The sequence below is a fragment of the Myotis yumanensis genome, unplaced genomic scaffold (genome assembly GCF_028538775.1).
Source record: "Myotis yumanensis isolate MYYU_CA2020_CCGP unplaced genomic scaffold, mMyoYum1.0.hap1 SCAF_1, whole genome shotgun sequence".
Taxonomy (NCBI): Eukaryota; Metazoa; Chordata; class Mammalia; order Chiroptera; family Vespertilionidae; genus Myotis; species Myotis yumanensis.
The window spans coordinates 123,986,597-124,002,509 of record NW_027223752.1 but is presented as its reverse complement, the minus strand read 5'-3'; the positions used below and the strand labels follow the sequence as shown (position 1 = coordinate 124,002,509).

Sequence of the window (15,913 nt, the reverse complement as noted above, 5' to 3'; positions counted from 1 at the left end):
TTTTTTCTCTGTATATCTTGAATTTTCTCTAGCTATGTTTTGTTCAAGGTCATAGTAGCTGCATAATTATGACTGCACTACCAACAAAACTTTTGAATATTTCCCCAGACTCCCCCAAGTTAAAAAGTTTGGATTAGAACCGTAATTCTAATAAATCACATGCAAATTGTTTCATTCTCACTTAAAAGGAAAATATCATTTGCCATTAAAACTTTCTGGTTATTAATACAAAAGTTATTTCTCTAGTAATCTGAATTCTAAACATTGGATAAATTTTTAAAAGATATTAAAAATACGGTTTATTTTTCCCAGTAAACTTTATTGATAAGCTGATGTCAGACAGACCAGCATGGCAGAGGAGGGCGCGCCGTCCCAGTCCTCAGGAGTGCAGAGCGCGCCACCTGTGCAGAGGGCCGCGGCTGGGGACGTATTTCACTCCACAGCCATCGGGGATGAGGCGCTTCCTGGCCACTTGGTCTTCAAATTCGTCGGCGTTAAACTTGGTGAAGCCCCACTTCTTGGAGATGTGGATCTTCTGGCGGCCCGGGAACTTGAACTTGGCCCTGCGCAAGGCCTCCACCACGTGCTCCTTGTTCTGCGCCTTGGTGCGGATGGACATGATGACCTGGCCGATGTGCACGCGGGCCACCGTGCCCTGCGGCTTCCCGAAGGCTCCCCGCATGCCGGTCTGGAGCCTGTCGGCCCCGGCACAGGACAGCATCTTGTTGATGCGGATGACGTGGAAGGGGTGCAGCCGCACGCGGATGTGGAAGCCATCCTTCCCACAGCTTTTCACCATGTACTTGTTGGCGCAGATCCGCGCGGCCTCCAGGGCTTCGGAGGAGAGCTGCTCATACTCATCCGACACCATGTGGCCGCAGAGCGGGAACTCGTCCACTTTCGCCTTCTTCCGCCCCAGGTCGAAGATGCGGATCTTGGCATCGGGGACACCACGGCAGAAGCGAGACTTCGGGTACGGTTTGTTCTTACAGTACCGGTAGCAGCGAGCGGGACGGCGGCCCATGGCGACTCCGGAACCGTTGCAGTCTGGCGAGGCCCCACCCCACGCACGTGGCGTAAGCAGATGCCCGTCTACCCCACGGGACCATCGAGTTCCTGGAGGACCAGAAGTCGTCCCCGCCTTAGCTGCAGCCACCCTCTTTCCCGCTTGTGGGCGCGACTGGGCACGTGCCGGGCGAAGAGGCGGTAGGTCCACTCGCCCCTGAGCTGCCCGGTTGGGACCGGGGCCTCCGCAAGGCGCCGAAGCCATGTCCTTCTTGCTGTCCATTCTGGGTGGTGAACTTTTGCCCTAGGCTTTGTCTTAGTATAAAAGACATATTTTCCTAGAGGTTAAATGAGAAAGGTCTCTCCAGCTAGTCGATAGACTCTATCGAAATCATGTATTTTTCCTGAGCTCGTGTCTCCCATCAACATTTGTGTATCGATTGCTGTTTCTCCAGCTCTGTGTGGTCCCCTTCCTGGGGAAAGTGGTTTCCCGGCCCGAGCTCTCTGCTGAGGCTCAGAAGAGCTGAGCGAGAGTGGTGACGGGGACAGTGACAAGATGCATTTAGACGTGTTGCTTGGTGATAGCTTTAGCAACCTGAAACCTTGGTTTCATGTATTTGGCCATATGGAAAGATTTTATTATAAAAATGGCATCTACAAAGTTGAAGTGCCAACTGCATTTTTTAACTTAAGGCTATTTACATTTTTATGCTTTATTAATCTTATATCTTACTGAGAGTGAGTTTAATAGTTTTTTCCCTCTGATACTAGATTTTGTAAAAAAAAATATGACAAGGATCAGAGTGTGGGGAAGGAGGAAAATAAATGGTCTATAATCCCTACTTGGATTTTTTGGGCTTTTTTGATTTCCTCATGCTGTTCCAGAAATCTATGGCATCATGGAACAAAATCCTTCCAATGTGAGTATATTCTTCCAATGCTTTCTCTTTAACAGGGAAACAAATAAGTTGTCACAAAATAACTTCTGTACTTGAATGAGTGGGATTTTACAAAATAATCATATTAAAGCAGAAATATTAAAACTCCCAGTGTAGAGGACTTTCCCACCTTACATAGAAGTTGCTTACTTCTCCACCCTTCATTTCTGCCTTCCTGTTTTCCTCAAATAGTTTCTATTTACTATGTAATCTTGAGTATGAAGATAACACAGCATATAATGTTGTGTTGTTCTCACTGAGCTCACAAGTCTAGGAGGGGATTTAGATGATACTCCAATAGTATTTCATCATATTACAAAATACAAAATGTGCCCAGGAAGAAAAGCAGAGTGAGGCCTGAGAGCCTGGGGTAAGGCCCTGATTTAGACGGAGGAATGAACAGGGAAAACTTTATTAGGAAAAAGATGTTTACATTGTGAATGTGGTGCATGGGCCTGGCATATGCAAAGACCCTGAAGCAGGCAAGAACATGGACCACTGAAGGAACTAGAAGGCCAGTGTGACTATGGGTGAGGGGGTGAGTGGCATAATGTGAGTCCACATTGTGTAAGAGAGAGTGGCTTGCATAGCACGTAGCACCTATTTACCAAGTTAGGGATCCTGATCTTTATTCAACCACTGGAGAGCTTTACACAGGTTGTATCCGCTCATAATGTATAATATTGGGTCAATAGATTGGAAAGGGTAAAAAATGGATGCAAGATGAATGCTTTGCAACACTAAAGAAAAGAAGTGAGGATAACTTGAACATGCTTTTAATGTATAAACACGTTTGTATCTTTTTATAGAATCTATTACAGTTCTGAGGGAGAGGGGTTTATGAGGTCAAAGAAAGATACTCAGCCAGTGTTCATGTGCCATCATGCACTCTCACCCCCACCTGGCTAGGCCATGCTTTCAAAAAGCCTAGAATTCTCTGACCAGCAGATGTTGTGTCTCTGCTTGCATAATCCTCTTTTCCTTAATCCAAAGGGTGACTAATTATGGTTTGCCTGGGACTGTACCCATTTTGTGCCTGGAAGTCCTGCATCCTCCAAAACCACACAGTCACAGGCAAAATGGGAAGGATGGACACCCTCCCACACTTGTATATGGGGACCCTCATAGTTGCAGGATAGAGTCAGAGGGTGGGAAAAGAAAGGGGAACCATACTGGGAATCTTCATTTATACTCCCTTCCTTAGCTGTACAACTATTAGAAAGGAGTCTGTGGAAAATGTATAAGCCACACCATTATATTTAAAATTTTTTTTTTTAAAAAGCATTCCCCTCAATCATTTCCAAAATTTTGAGTGTTCCTCAACTCCTGCCACCTACAGTGTGCATCATAGTAAGCAAACCTTGCAAAAACTATAAAACTCATTGGCTTTGAAGTAGCCTGAAATACTGTCAAGAAAATGATACACAGGAAATAACTTTTATTTTTCTTATTTACTAAATTTATTACTTTGATAATAAATGTGTAGCAAAGGGAGACACTGGTGTTCTATAAAATAGAGATGATTTAAAGAATGAGGAGTACATATATAAGTGAAGATAAGGAATACAGTAAGAAAGGAGCATAACAGCTACATAAAACTTAAGATCTGTGAGAACAAGGACTATATTTGGGTCACTGTTTTGTCTTCTGTTCTTAAAGAATTATGTGCACCATAGTACAATAAGTATTTGAATGAGTACACAACACCACTGTTGGAAAATTTTTAACAACCTGCTCTTGGGGAGCAGGGTTGAGGAGCTCTGATATGTAGTGTTTGCTGACTTTTGTGGTGTAAATATCCCATCATCAATTTCAACCACAATTGAGCCAGTGTTAGCTGGTTCCAGCATGCTCCATTTGGCTGTGCTTACCAAAGAAAAATAGGGAAGAAAAAAAAACAAACATGGCCAAAGTTACTAACACATAACTTGAAATAATAAATTTGGGGATGGGTAGGGAGAGATCATTTTCTAGGAGCCCTTAAAAACCAGACAGATAAACATGCTTAGACCTGAAATTTCAGCTTGGACTGTGAAGAAGTCTTTCCTCCATGGTTTCTCTCTTCTAGTCCACAACCCCTGTGTAAAAGGTCTGCACTGTTCTGCACTTATTGATCAGTTATGCATCCAGGCAGCTTTTAAGTACTTGGAATTAGCACTGGGCAGTGTTAGAAATGCAATCAAATTCCCAGCATCCTCTACCTTCATGCAAAGACTGAAAAAGAACAGTTCTGTGTATCAGATCAATGAAGCACTGCCTTTCCTTTGATATCACATTTCAACCATTTCACAAAGACCTAAACCTGAATTTGTTCCAAAAAAAAAATAATATGCTCTGGAGTCTAATATATTGACTGACATGCACCCCGCATTTTCTCTCCTGCTGCTGGAACTGTCTGCATTGTTGATCAGAGTCATTATGCGGTCTTCCATCACTTGTTTGACAATATGCTGTGATTCAGAGATCATGTTCCCACTTGCCTCTCAATGACGTGTGATGCCTCTACTGATGATGAACAGTCATTCTCATTAGTGTTCCTTAGTAACTTCACACTGGGAGCTGTAAACTCAATATTTTTGAAAGCCCAGATGAGCAACTTGACTATATTTTCCTAAAGTTGAGTAGTAACTGTAAGAGTCATGGTTATGATTGTCCTTTTCTTCAGTCAGCCAATGGTGTCTATTGTCATGACTAATGGGTGGTCATGATGATGTTTCTCACTCATCTGATTCACAATGGTCCACTTATCTATTTGACAAATGCACATTTTCCAAATAGAAGTAGTGTCAGATGATTTTAACTGTTTAGTTCCAGGAGCCTAATTAATTTTTTAACTGATAATTTATACATTTTGATTCTTTCTTTGGGAATTTTTTTTGATATAGGAACTTAGTAGGTACATTGTTTACCTTTGTGCTTTGATAACATAGGATAAATTACCCCAAAATGAGTGACTTTTTTACATTGTTCCAGACAATTGGAAAACATAGTACTGTATAATATGCTCATTAGAATTTGAATTTAGTTTGTAAATTTTTATTTTACCTGTTTAGATTTTGTACTTGCACAAAATTTAAAGCAATCAATCAGCTTTATATGGTAATTAGGGTGAAGTTTTATAAATATTTAAGTAATACTATAACAAATATGTAATTTATACAATAAATAAACATGCTACAGTAAAGCATAATAAAAAAAAGCTATATTAAAGATGACTTGAATCAACACAAAGAATGTACATATATATTTTGAAGACCTCTCTCTTAAAAGGAATTAGTCCAAACAAAAAATTCAAGAAACATTGATCTGGGGTTAAGGTGTGTGCTTGAAGCTTGTCCTCCCTCCCACATATTGAGTACATGCACTTGCTATTCTTTAGACACAAGTTCCTGCCTATTTATTTAAAAGGCAAAATGATGGAATTAATATTCTTTTTCTCCTACTTCCCAAGTTGCTTGCCAAGTAGGAAGTTTGTGTGATTTACTAGGGTTATTGCCATGCATGAAAAATATTTAAATACTGAGATTTTTAAATCATTTATGTCGTGACATCCAATTGTATTTCAGGTTAAATGAATGTTGTATGTTTAATGGATGACCTCTTTACCCACTAAACAATTATTTTTTAAATAAAGTGAACAATCAACATTAATGATTAGATGTAAGGGTACTTTAATTATGTAAAAAGCTTTCCAATTGACCAAGCACTGGCTTTGGAAGGTTTTCTGTTTTACTGTATGCAAAATGTATCCATTTTCTTATTCCAATTAATGTTTTCATAACTTCATGAGGACTGGCCTATAATTATATCCATTTTACAGATGGAGAAAGGACAGTTGAGAACATCATATTATAGCTCATTTTTTAAAATAGTTTGTTTTTCTATTATAATTTATGTGCAACATTATATTTGTTTCAAGTGTACAACCCAGTGATTAGGCATTTATGTAACTTGCAAAGTGATCACCCCAGTAAATCTAATACCCATCTGACACTATAATTATTACAATACTAGAGGCCCAGTGAATGAAATTTGTGCACTCATGGGTGTCCCTCAGCCCAGCCTACGCCCTCTCACAGTCTGGGAGCCCTCCGAGAATGTCTGACTGATGGCTTAGGCCCACTCCTCGTGGGGAGCAAACCTAAGCCAGCAGTCGGACATCCTTACTGCTGCTGCAGAGCCGGGAGAGGCTCCTGCCACTGCCGCTGTGTTCCCTAGCCATGAGCCCTGCTTCTCGCTGAGCGGCACTCCCTCTGTGGGAGTGCACTGACCACCAGGGAGCAACTCCTGCATTGAGCATCTGCCCCCTGGTGGTCAGTGCACGTCATAGCGACCAGTTGTTCCACTGTTGGGCAGAAACTGGCTCTCCGCCACCCGAGGAGTCCCAGATTTCGAGAGGGCACAGGCCAGGCCGAGGGACTCTACCTGTGCACGATCAGGGCCAGGGAGGGACATGGGAGGTTGGCCAGCAGGGAGGGACTGCAGGAGGGCTCTAGGGCATGTCCGGCCCATTTCACTCAGTCCCTATCGGCCGGACCCCAACAGCAAGCTAACCTACCAGTCGGAGTATCTGCCTCTGTTGGTCAATGCATGTCATAGCAACTGTTCGACCAGTCGACTCTCTGCCCCGTTGTGGTCAGTGCACATCATAGCAAGCAGTTGAGCAGCCTTAGCATATCATTAGCATATTACGCTTTGATTGGTTGAATGGACAACTGGACACTTAGCATATTAGGCTTTTATTATATAGGATTATCAAGTATATTTCCTAAACTGTACTTTATATCCCCATGCCTACTCCTTAACAACCAATCTGTACTTCTTAATCCCTGCACCCTTTTCACCCATTTTCTCCAACCCCCACTCCCCTCTGGTAAATGTCAAAATGTTAACTGTATCTGTGTGACTTTGGAAGGTTTTTTATTTTTTAATCCTCACCAAGGATATGTTTTTATTGATTTTGAGAGAGAGAGAGAGAAACATCATTGTGAGAAAGAAACCTGGTTTGGTTGCCTCCCATAAGTGCACCGACCAGGGATTGAACCCACAAACTAGGTCCTGATTGGGAATCAAATCCACAACCTTTTGGTGTATGGGACCATACTCCAACCAACTGAGTCACCCAGCCAGGGCTGGGAGGCTTTTTAAAAAGTTTTGGCTCACCTGTTAAACATTTTAATCCATTTGCATTTTGTTTTTTTCTATGGCAGCAAATACTAAAAAAAGGACTATATCAGAGACTGCATTTCATTCTGTTTGAAACACCTGGTAAATCACTACATTATTGATCTGCTAAGTCTCTGTGTAAAGAATTTAGCATTGCTCAAAGTGGTAATCTCTGTTGTCTTTTCTATGCCCAGGGACTTTGATCATACTGGATAGTCTAACAATGGCACTTAAGGTAAGGGATGACCATTCCAGAAAACCTAACAATGTGGTGTAGGTTTTGGGGTCAGTGGTATCATTTGACCTGGAGACTGACATTAACAATGTGCATAATCAGTTAATCAATCATGGCTACATAATGAAGTCCCATGAAATCTTTGAACACTGGTGCTTGGGCAAGTTTACTTGGTTGGCAAGACTCCATATAAATTGTCAGAAATTGATGGAAGAGTAATGCAACCTGACTCAATGGGAAGAGACAGTGGTAACTCCATATTTGCTACTTCTCCTGGACTCTACCTATGCACTTCTTCCCTTCGCTGATTTTAATCCTTCTCTTTCCCTGTAATAAACTATAGCTATGACCATAATTGCCCTCTGCCAGTTCTGTGAGTGTTTATAGTGAATTATCAAACCTGAAGGTAGTTTTGGGGATTCCCCAAATCTGCAATTGGTGTCAGAAATGAGGCCAATCTTGGGGACTATAATTTCTAACTTTGTAGTTGGCTCAAATTCTCTGTAATTTCCATCTGTCACCCCCACAAACCTAATAAATCATGTATAAATGATGGGGCACTCAAACAAAGAGGAGAATATAAATCTAGTTTATAATGCCTAGAAGAGTTAAAACATATGCTAACAACAACAAAGACTGTCCTAAAAAGTCATTGTTTTTTCTGCTTCAAAGTATAATGCCTATTTGTTGAAGAATTAGCAAATATGTATGACAAAAACATAAAGATACAAGCTTTTGAGATTTGAGTGTGTTTTCTTGCAATAATATTACATGTGCCATTTTATAAGCTGTTTTATTTTAGTAAACCTTTTCTGTAAGAATAAATGTTCTTCATATCGTTTTAGTAATGAAAAATGTATTTTATCATATGCTAAGTTATAGACCCACATATGGACAGATTTACTTCCTGCTTGTCTTGTTCTATTTACATATTCTAGAGCTATAGCAAAAGCAGCTTCAACTTATTTATTGATTTAACTTGAGGTCAACATCCAGGAGCTAATTGGTCATACATAAAGGCTTACTACTTCTGACAAAGTAATATTTTAGAGTGAGGTTTCTCTCCAGTCACTTAAGCCACAAAATGTAGATTAGCTACAAATAGTGCCAGTGACCAGCTTAAAAAATTATGATATAGGCCACAACATGAATGAAAATTAGCAAAATAAGCCCTTGACATGCCATTTTTGGTGAAAAGTTAGATTTCAAAGAAGTAAAATTCTTAATTTTCTACTGGACAGCAAGGGATTTGTAAAATTCTGACTAAATCTGGAAGATATGTTTTTCTTATTTCTCCTTCAGATTGCACAAAATATTATTTTTAAATGTTTCTAAAGATAATTTAAAAGCATTCAGGAGCAGTGCATATACTAAAGCTTTACTTACCTCACCATCTTACTTGAAAGCCACCTGATATCTTTTGTGGAATGAGGTAGATAAACCATTTTTGCATGCATTTTAATAAAAAATATATTGTCTTAACAAATTCATTTAAATAGGTCACATTAATATAATTGTATTATCAGGTTTTTTTCCTGGAAATTTAGTAAGTTTTGAGGATCACTGTATTGAAGTTCACCATAATGTCATAACATATTTCATGTATGTAAAATAGAGTATACCTGGGCTCAAGGATAACATGTATCTCTTTATAAGAATATTTTCTCATACATCACTTAACTCGATTGCCTAAAATAATTTTCTTGGAAGGCATACAAAACAAGTTAATCTGATTTCCAAAATGAAGAAGTAGTATGCAGAATATCAAGTGACTCACCCAAAAAATAGAATTTCGTAAGTGATAGACCTTAAAGCTTAGCTCATTTGTGAACACTTTTTCCAAAAACTTTTCTCCTTCAAAATTTACCATTAGGGGTCAGACTCACTTAGCATCTGAAGGTTAAGCTGGCTCTGAGATGAATTATGAATCAGTTGTGGGGCACATCCAGGGTCTGCAGAGTCTGAAACCAATACTCTTCTGAGGGCCTTCTACAAAAAAAAAAAAAGAACAACAATTATGAATACAAAAATAAAGATGAAGCAAATATTAGAATAAGAAAATAAATCCAATTATAAATACCTATTAAATAAAACTTACAGCTTATTTTAAAAAATAATATACTTTTATTAATTGCCTGATTATCTATAAAATCTTTATTTTATTTTCTGGCTACATATTCCTTGATCTCTTCTTCATTTGGCCATTATTTGCTAATACTTTTATGAAGACTATAAATTCAATTCAATCTTTCCTAAATTTATATTGATAACATATAAGTTTCAGCCTCACAACTGAATATCACGCATGTCATGTACATCTTTAGGATTGTTGTCAGAGTGAGAAAAACCTTTTCTCTTTCATATATGAACTGTAATATTTTAAATTTTAAATTCTCTTTAACTACTTTTATAATACCAGTGAACCAGTTTGCACTTGATATCCTCCTTGTAACATAGTGAAGGGAGGGCTGGAAACTACTGGTTATAGAATTCTTTCTATTGATGTCATTTATCTTTAGTGCCTTTCTTTATAATTCATCAGTTTTTACCAATTTTTCTGTTATGTAATAAATTTGCAAGTACTGCCAAATGAAGAGTCTATATTTTTGACTTGTTCCAAGTGAAATTTCCCAAAATGTTCTTCCGAGTTTCCATGAAAATGGTACAGTTCCATGCAAATACCTCTTTGCCCACATGCCTTTGTACCACAGTGCTGGGTGAGGTGGCTCGGGGAATAGTTCAAATATTCTTGGAAGGAATTTTCACACCAGAGCAACTATCCATACATTGACCTGACTGCAAACCACGTACACATACTCCATAAGCCCATGCTAAATGCCTCCTTTAATAACTTCCTTTCAGCCAGATCCGAAAATTGCCAATGCTGTGTGACCTCAGGGGAAGAGTGAATGAAGGAAAGAAGGCGTGCAAAAGGGACTGCGAATTTTATAAAAAGCATGTGTGAACTCATTGCTGGGGCCCATCAGAGGGCCGCTGAAGGAGCCTGTGCAATTGAAGGTAATTGAATCTGAACCATCACTTATTTCATTAGAAGTTATTTCATTTCTGAGCCACTTCTTAATACCTCATTTAATTTTTACTTCCCTAAATGTTTTTTCTCTCACATTTATTTTCTGCAGTTCCAATGTCTTCAAAATCTATGAAATACTTATATCATAACTACTCTCAAATTTGTAACTCACTAAAATATAGATTATATATTCCAACTTAGATTTTTTTTCTCTCTCAAGGTTTGCAAGAACAAAGCCTTACAATAAAAGGAGTGAGTGTTAATACAATTTCAAGAAACAAAGAGTTGGGAAGAATATTTTAGTATTTAAATGATATTTTATTTTTATTATTGACATTAGTACAGATGTTCCCCATTTTTCCCCCTCCACCCAGACCCTGTCCTCCCCTCCTTCTGGCCCTCACTGTTGTCTGTGTCCATGGGCTATGCATACAGGTTCTTTGGATATTCTCTTCACCTTCTTGCATCCTATCCCACCTTACCCACCTCCCTCTGACATCTGTCATTTTTACCATGTATCCATGTCTCTGGTTCTGTTTTGTTTGTCAATTTATTTGCCTTTCTCTGTCTGGCTTATTTAGCTTAGCATAATACTCCCCTGGTCCATCCATGCTGTCACAAAGGATAAGAGTTCCCTCTTTTTTATGGCTGAGTAGTAGTCCATTGTGTAAATGTATCACAGCTTTTATATCCACTCATCTACTGATGGGTACTTGGGCTGTTTCCAGATCTTAGCTATTGTGAACAATGCTGCTATGAATGTAGAGGTGCATATAATTTTTTCTGATTGGTTTCAGGATTCTTAGGATATATAGCCAGAAGTGGGATTGCTAGGTCAAAAGGCAGTTCCATTTATTTATTTATTTATTTATTTACACACACACACACACACACACACACACACACACACATACACACACATATATACACATATATACACTAGAGGCCAGGTGTATGAAATTCATGCACTCAGGGGTCTCTCAGCCCAGCCTGTGCCCTCTAGTCTGGGAGTCCCTGGGGGATGTCTGACTGATGGCTTAGGCCCACTCTGGGGAACAGGGGGGAGTGGGCCTAAGCCAGCAGCCAGATATCCTTACTGCTGCCGTGGAGGCAGGAGAGGCTTCTGCCACCACTGCTGCGCTCACCAGCTATGAACCCGGCTTCTGGCTGAGCAGCACTCCCCCTGTGGGAGTGCACTGACCACCAGGGGGAAGCTCCTGTGTTGAGCATCTGCCTCCTGGTGGGCAGTGTGCATGATAGTGACTGGTCATTCCAACATTCGATCGATTTGCATGTTAGCCTTTTATTATATAGGATTATTGTGGGGGTTTTTTATTGATTTCAGAGAGGAAGGGAGAGAGAGAGAGAGAGAAACATCAATGATCAGAGAGAATCATTGATCGACTGCCTCCTGCATACCCCTACTGGGGATTAAGCCCCCAACCTGGGCATGTGCCCTTGACTGAAATCGAATCCGGAACCCTTCAGTCTGTAGACCAATGCTCTATCCACTGAGCCAAACCACCTAGGGTAAGACAGTTCCATTTTTAATTTTTTGAGGAAACTCCATACTGTGGCTTATATTTTAATTAGTTGAAGGAAAGAAACTACTCAATAAATGTTGGCTTGTCATTTTAAAAAGAAATTTGGATACTTACCTGTTGTCTTATAACAAAATAGATTCCAGAGGGATCAATGATTTAACCATTAGAATAAAATACTAGAGAAAATAACATGACTTTGTTTACAATCTTGAAGTAGTAAAGACTTAATTGAAGGAGGGCACAAAAGCCTCTGCTGTAAAAAAACAAAACAAAACAAAACAAAAATTTGTGACTTCATAAAAAATTAAACTTCTATAAAATTAAAATTAATAAGTACTAGTAAATGGTATCATATATATGTGTATATATCTACACTAATAAAAGAGAAACATGGTAATTAGCGTACGACCGCTACTCTTCCCGTTGGCTAATCAGCATATCCTTATGCAAATTAACTGTCAGCCAAGATGGCGGCCGGCAGCCAGGCAGCTGGAAGCGAACATGAGGCTTGCTTGCTCCAGGGACTGCAGACTCCAACATTCCCCGCCTGACTTGCCGGCCTGTGAGCTGCAACTCTAAGAAACTTTGTAACAAATATAGAAGCTAAACAAAACCCCAGAAACCAGTTTTCAGCCAGCCGGGATCTCAGAGCTGGAGTTATACATTGTTTCGATTATAGAACGCAGTCAGCAGTGGAAGCCTCAGAGCTAGAGCCAGAGCTAAAGCTGGCCCAGAATAAAAAAAAAGAAAAAAAAAGAAATAAAGGAGCGGTTGGGAGCTTCAGTCAACAACCGCCAGCCTGAAAGCAGCCCTCAGCCCCTCACCCAGACTGGCCAGGCACCCCAGTGGGGACCCCCACCCTGAAGGGTGTGTGACCAGCTGCAAACAGCCATCATCCCCTCATCCAGGCTGGCCAGGCACCCCAGTGGGGACCCCCACCCGGATCCAGGGCACCCTTCACGGCAAACCAGCCAGCCCCCAGGCCTCTATCCTATATAGTAAAAGGGTAATATGCCTCCCAGCACTGGGATCAGTGGAGCCGCGAGGCCTCCTGGCACCGGATCAGCGTGACAGGGGGCAATGCCCAAACCCCCTGATCGCCCTGCAGCTCTGTGTGTGACAGGGTGCGGCGCCCCAACCCTCCCCCCCACCACACAGGCCCTGCTCTGTGTGTGACAGGGTAGAGCCATAACCTCCCCATCAGCCCTGCCCTGAGTGTGACAGTGGCGGGGCCCCAACACCCTGATCGGCCCTGCTCTGTGGGTGATAGAGGGTGGTGCCCCAACCCCCTGCTCAGCCCTACTCTGTGCGTGACAGGGGGGAGCTCCTCAACCCCCTGATCGGCCCTGCTCTGTGCATGATGGGGGAGTTCCCCAACCCCCTGATGGGCCCTGCTCTGTGCGTGGCAGGGGTGGTGCCGCAACCTCCCCATCGACCCTGCCTTGAGTGTGACAGGGGGCGGTGCCCCAGCCCCCCAATTGGCCCTATCCTGAGCGTGACTGAGGGTGGCATCACAACCTCCCAATCCGCCCTGCTCTGTGCATGAAAGAGGGCGGTGCCCCAACTCCCCAAGTGGCCCTGCTCTGAGCCCGACCAGGGGCTGCACCTAGGGATTGGGCCTGCCCTCTGCCACCCAGGAGCAGGCCTAAGCCAGCAGGTCGTTATCTCCTGAGGGGTCCCAGACTGCGAGAAGGCACAGGCCGGGCTGAGGGACCCCCCCTCCCCCCCCCCCCCCCGAGTGCACAAATTTTTGTGCACCGGGCCTCTAGTATATATATAAATATACACATATATATATAAACAGACACACAGACACATATATATTACTTATAGAAACAGAGTGAGAGATGATGATATGTGTTATACAGAGATTCCATAAAAAATAATATTAATGAAATTCTGGTTATGTATTAACTCATCATAAACCACCTCAAATTTAGTGCTGTTAAATGATAAAAATCACTTATTTGCATTATCTGTCATGGTTCTGGGTGTTGATTAGTCTTAACAAGTTAGTTTTCAGTTGAGGTCTGTTCATAACATTGCAGTCAGATGATTGCTGAGACTAACTCATTCCGAAGGTGCCTCACTTCTGTGTTTGATGCTGATTGTTAGGTGGAGTTTCAACTGATGCAACTGTCAGCAGTGGCCAAGGGGGTCTCTGGCCCCCAGTTCTTGTCTTGATTGTAGGAATAAATTCAAATAACAGACAACAAATAACAGCAAAAGCAGGTGAGGATTTATTTGTAGGAAGGAAATATACTCAGCTAGGACCTGAGTGGGCAACTCAGCTGCCTGAGACCAAACCGAGTGCCCTGATATTTGGGAGTTTAGAGGATTTGTACCCCTAAGCTGGAATGCCCTGGGCAAGGAGCAAGTCACCCCTCCCTCAGATCTCAGAAAGAAAAAGTACCTCTAAGCTCCAAGGCTCACTTAGGTGTTATGCCACTGGTTAGACCACATCCTGGAGGGCTCTGAATCTGACCTGCCACCTCCATTTTCTATTTTCAGTTTCTCATGTTTCACATCCGTTTCCTCGAGCCCTAGCTGCCTCTCCCAGCTGTATCTTTCCATCATAGGTCTGGCTGGTTACGCTGACACAGTGGTTCTCAACTTGTGGGTCGCGACCCCTTTGGCGGTCGAACGACCCTTTCACAGGGGTCGCCTAAGACCATCCTGCATATCAGATATTTACATTACGATTCATAACAGCAGCAACATGACAGTTATGAAGTAGCAACGAAAATAATTTTATGGTTGGGTCACAACATGAGGAACTGTATTTAAAGGGCCAGAAGGTTGAGAACCACTGCTAACACAACCAGCCAGACCTATGCCTGTGACCTGGACTTCATCACAGCATGTAACTGGGTTCCTAGAGCACACATCCTAACAGTGACATCCATATGGAAAATGTATAACTTAGTCTCAGAAATTATTTAACATCAGTTCTGCTGCATGCTTTTCATTAGAAGTGAGTCACCAATCCCAGTGAGAGGGGTTAGAAGCAGGATTAGGCAGACAGGGTAAGGGGTGGCAGGAGAAAGCATGGAGCTAGCTGCCACCACAAAATGTTTTGCAGAAAAACAAGATTTCAGAAAAACAGGATGTTTTGAGACAAGGATGTTTTTCTTGCAAATGCAAATAAAATAATGCAAAAAGGCCAGGAACCAATCAGAGAGCAGCACAGATAGACAAAGAGCAGGCTTTAGCAGATATGAGGGGAAAGAGCAGAATGCTTTAGCTGCAACCCATTTGGGTCCCCTCCCCAAACAGGGAGCCTGTGTTTGCCTGCAATAAACTGCTGCCTTGCTTGAACTCCTCTGGTCTTTGATTCTTTGATTCCATGAGTCAGGACCCTGGGAAGAATTCCTGTGGTTATATCATCAGCTCATGTTAAAGGGAGGAGGGATTAGACTCCTTTTCATGATAGAGATTGGGTCAAATTTGGTAGACATATTTAAAACCACTGTAATCTTGGACAGGGACAACAGTGTGGTGATTGCAGGGATGGGCGGGGGGTAAGGGGGGCTGGAGGCAGAAGAGGATATAGGGAGCATAAATAGTGATGGAAAAAAATAAAGAAAATAAAGAAAAATAAAATCACTGTAATCTTTCTTCTGGCCACAGTAATTTACATTCCTTCCACATGCAAAACACGCCCCCTAAATATGCAATTTTTTCATGTTTGAGGTTCAGATTTTTGTAATCTAAATCAGGTCCAAGTATAGATGAGTTTCCTTTCTCTCAATCTGAAGAGATAAGTAACCTGTTCCTCAAACACCCATAATACAATGTGGGGAAAGCATAAAAAAACTACCATTCATATGGTATAAGAATGGGAAACCAAGGGGTCCACGGAAATTCTGAAAACGATTCAGGCACTTGTCAGTTCCTTGATTATGGCTCACTTCTACTTCCTGGGAATAATTTTCTACAAGTCTTGGCTGCACTCTCTGGGATCTTAATATCTGCATTCTGAATATGCTTTCCG

At 41.6% G+C, this 15,913-nt stretch overlaps 1 protein-coding gene across 2 annotated transcripts; it reads right to left on the bottom strand.

Moving 5' to 3' along the window:
• Positions 1–379: 379 nt before the first annotated feature.
• RPL10L (ribosomal protein L10 like) lies at positions 380–1,024 on the bottom strand. Of its 2 annotated transcripts, XM_070407805.1 has the most exons (2): positions 945–1,024; positions 380–836 (listed from the first exon to the last, which is right to left on the bottom strand). In XM_070407805.1, exons 1-2 carry the CDS (start codon positions 1,022–1,024, stop codon positions 380–382), a joined length of 537 nt encoding a protein of 178 aa, XP_070263906.1. The 2 variants fall into 2 exon arrangements, with proteins under 2 accessions (XP_070263906.1, XP_070263899.1); XM_070407798.1 differs by having other exon boundaries at positions 380–1,024.
• Positions 1,025–15,913: the final 14,889 nt, after the last annotated feature.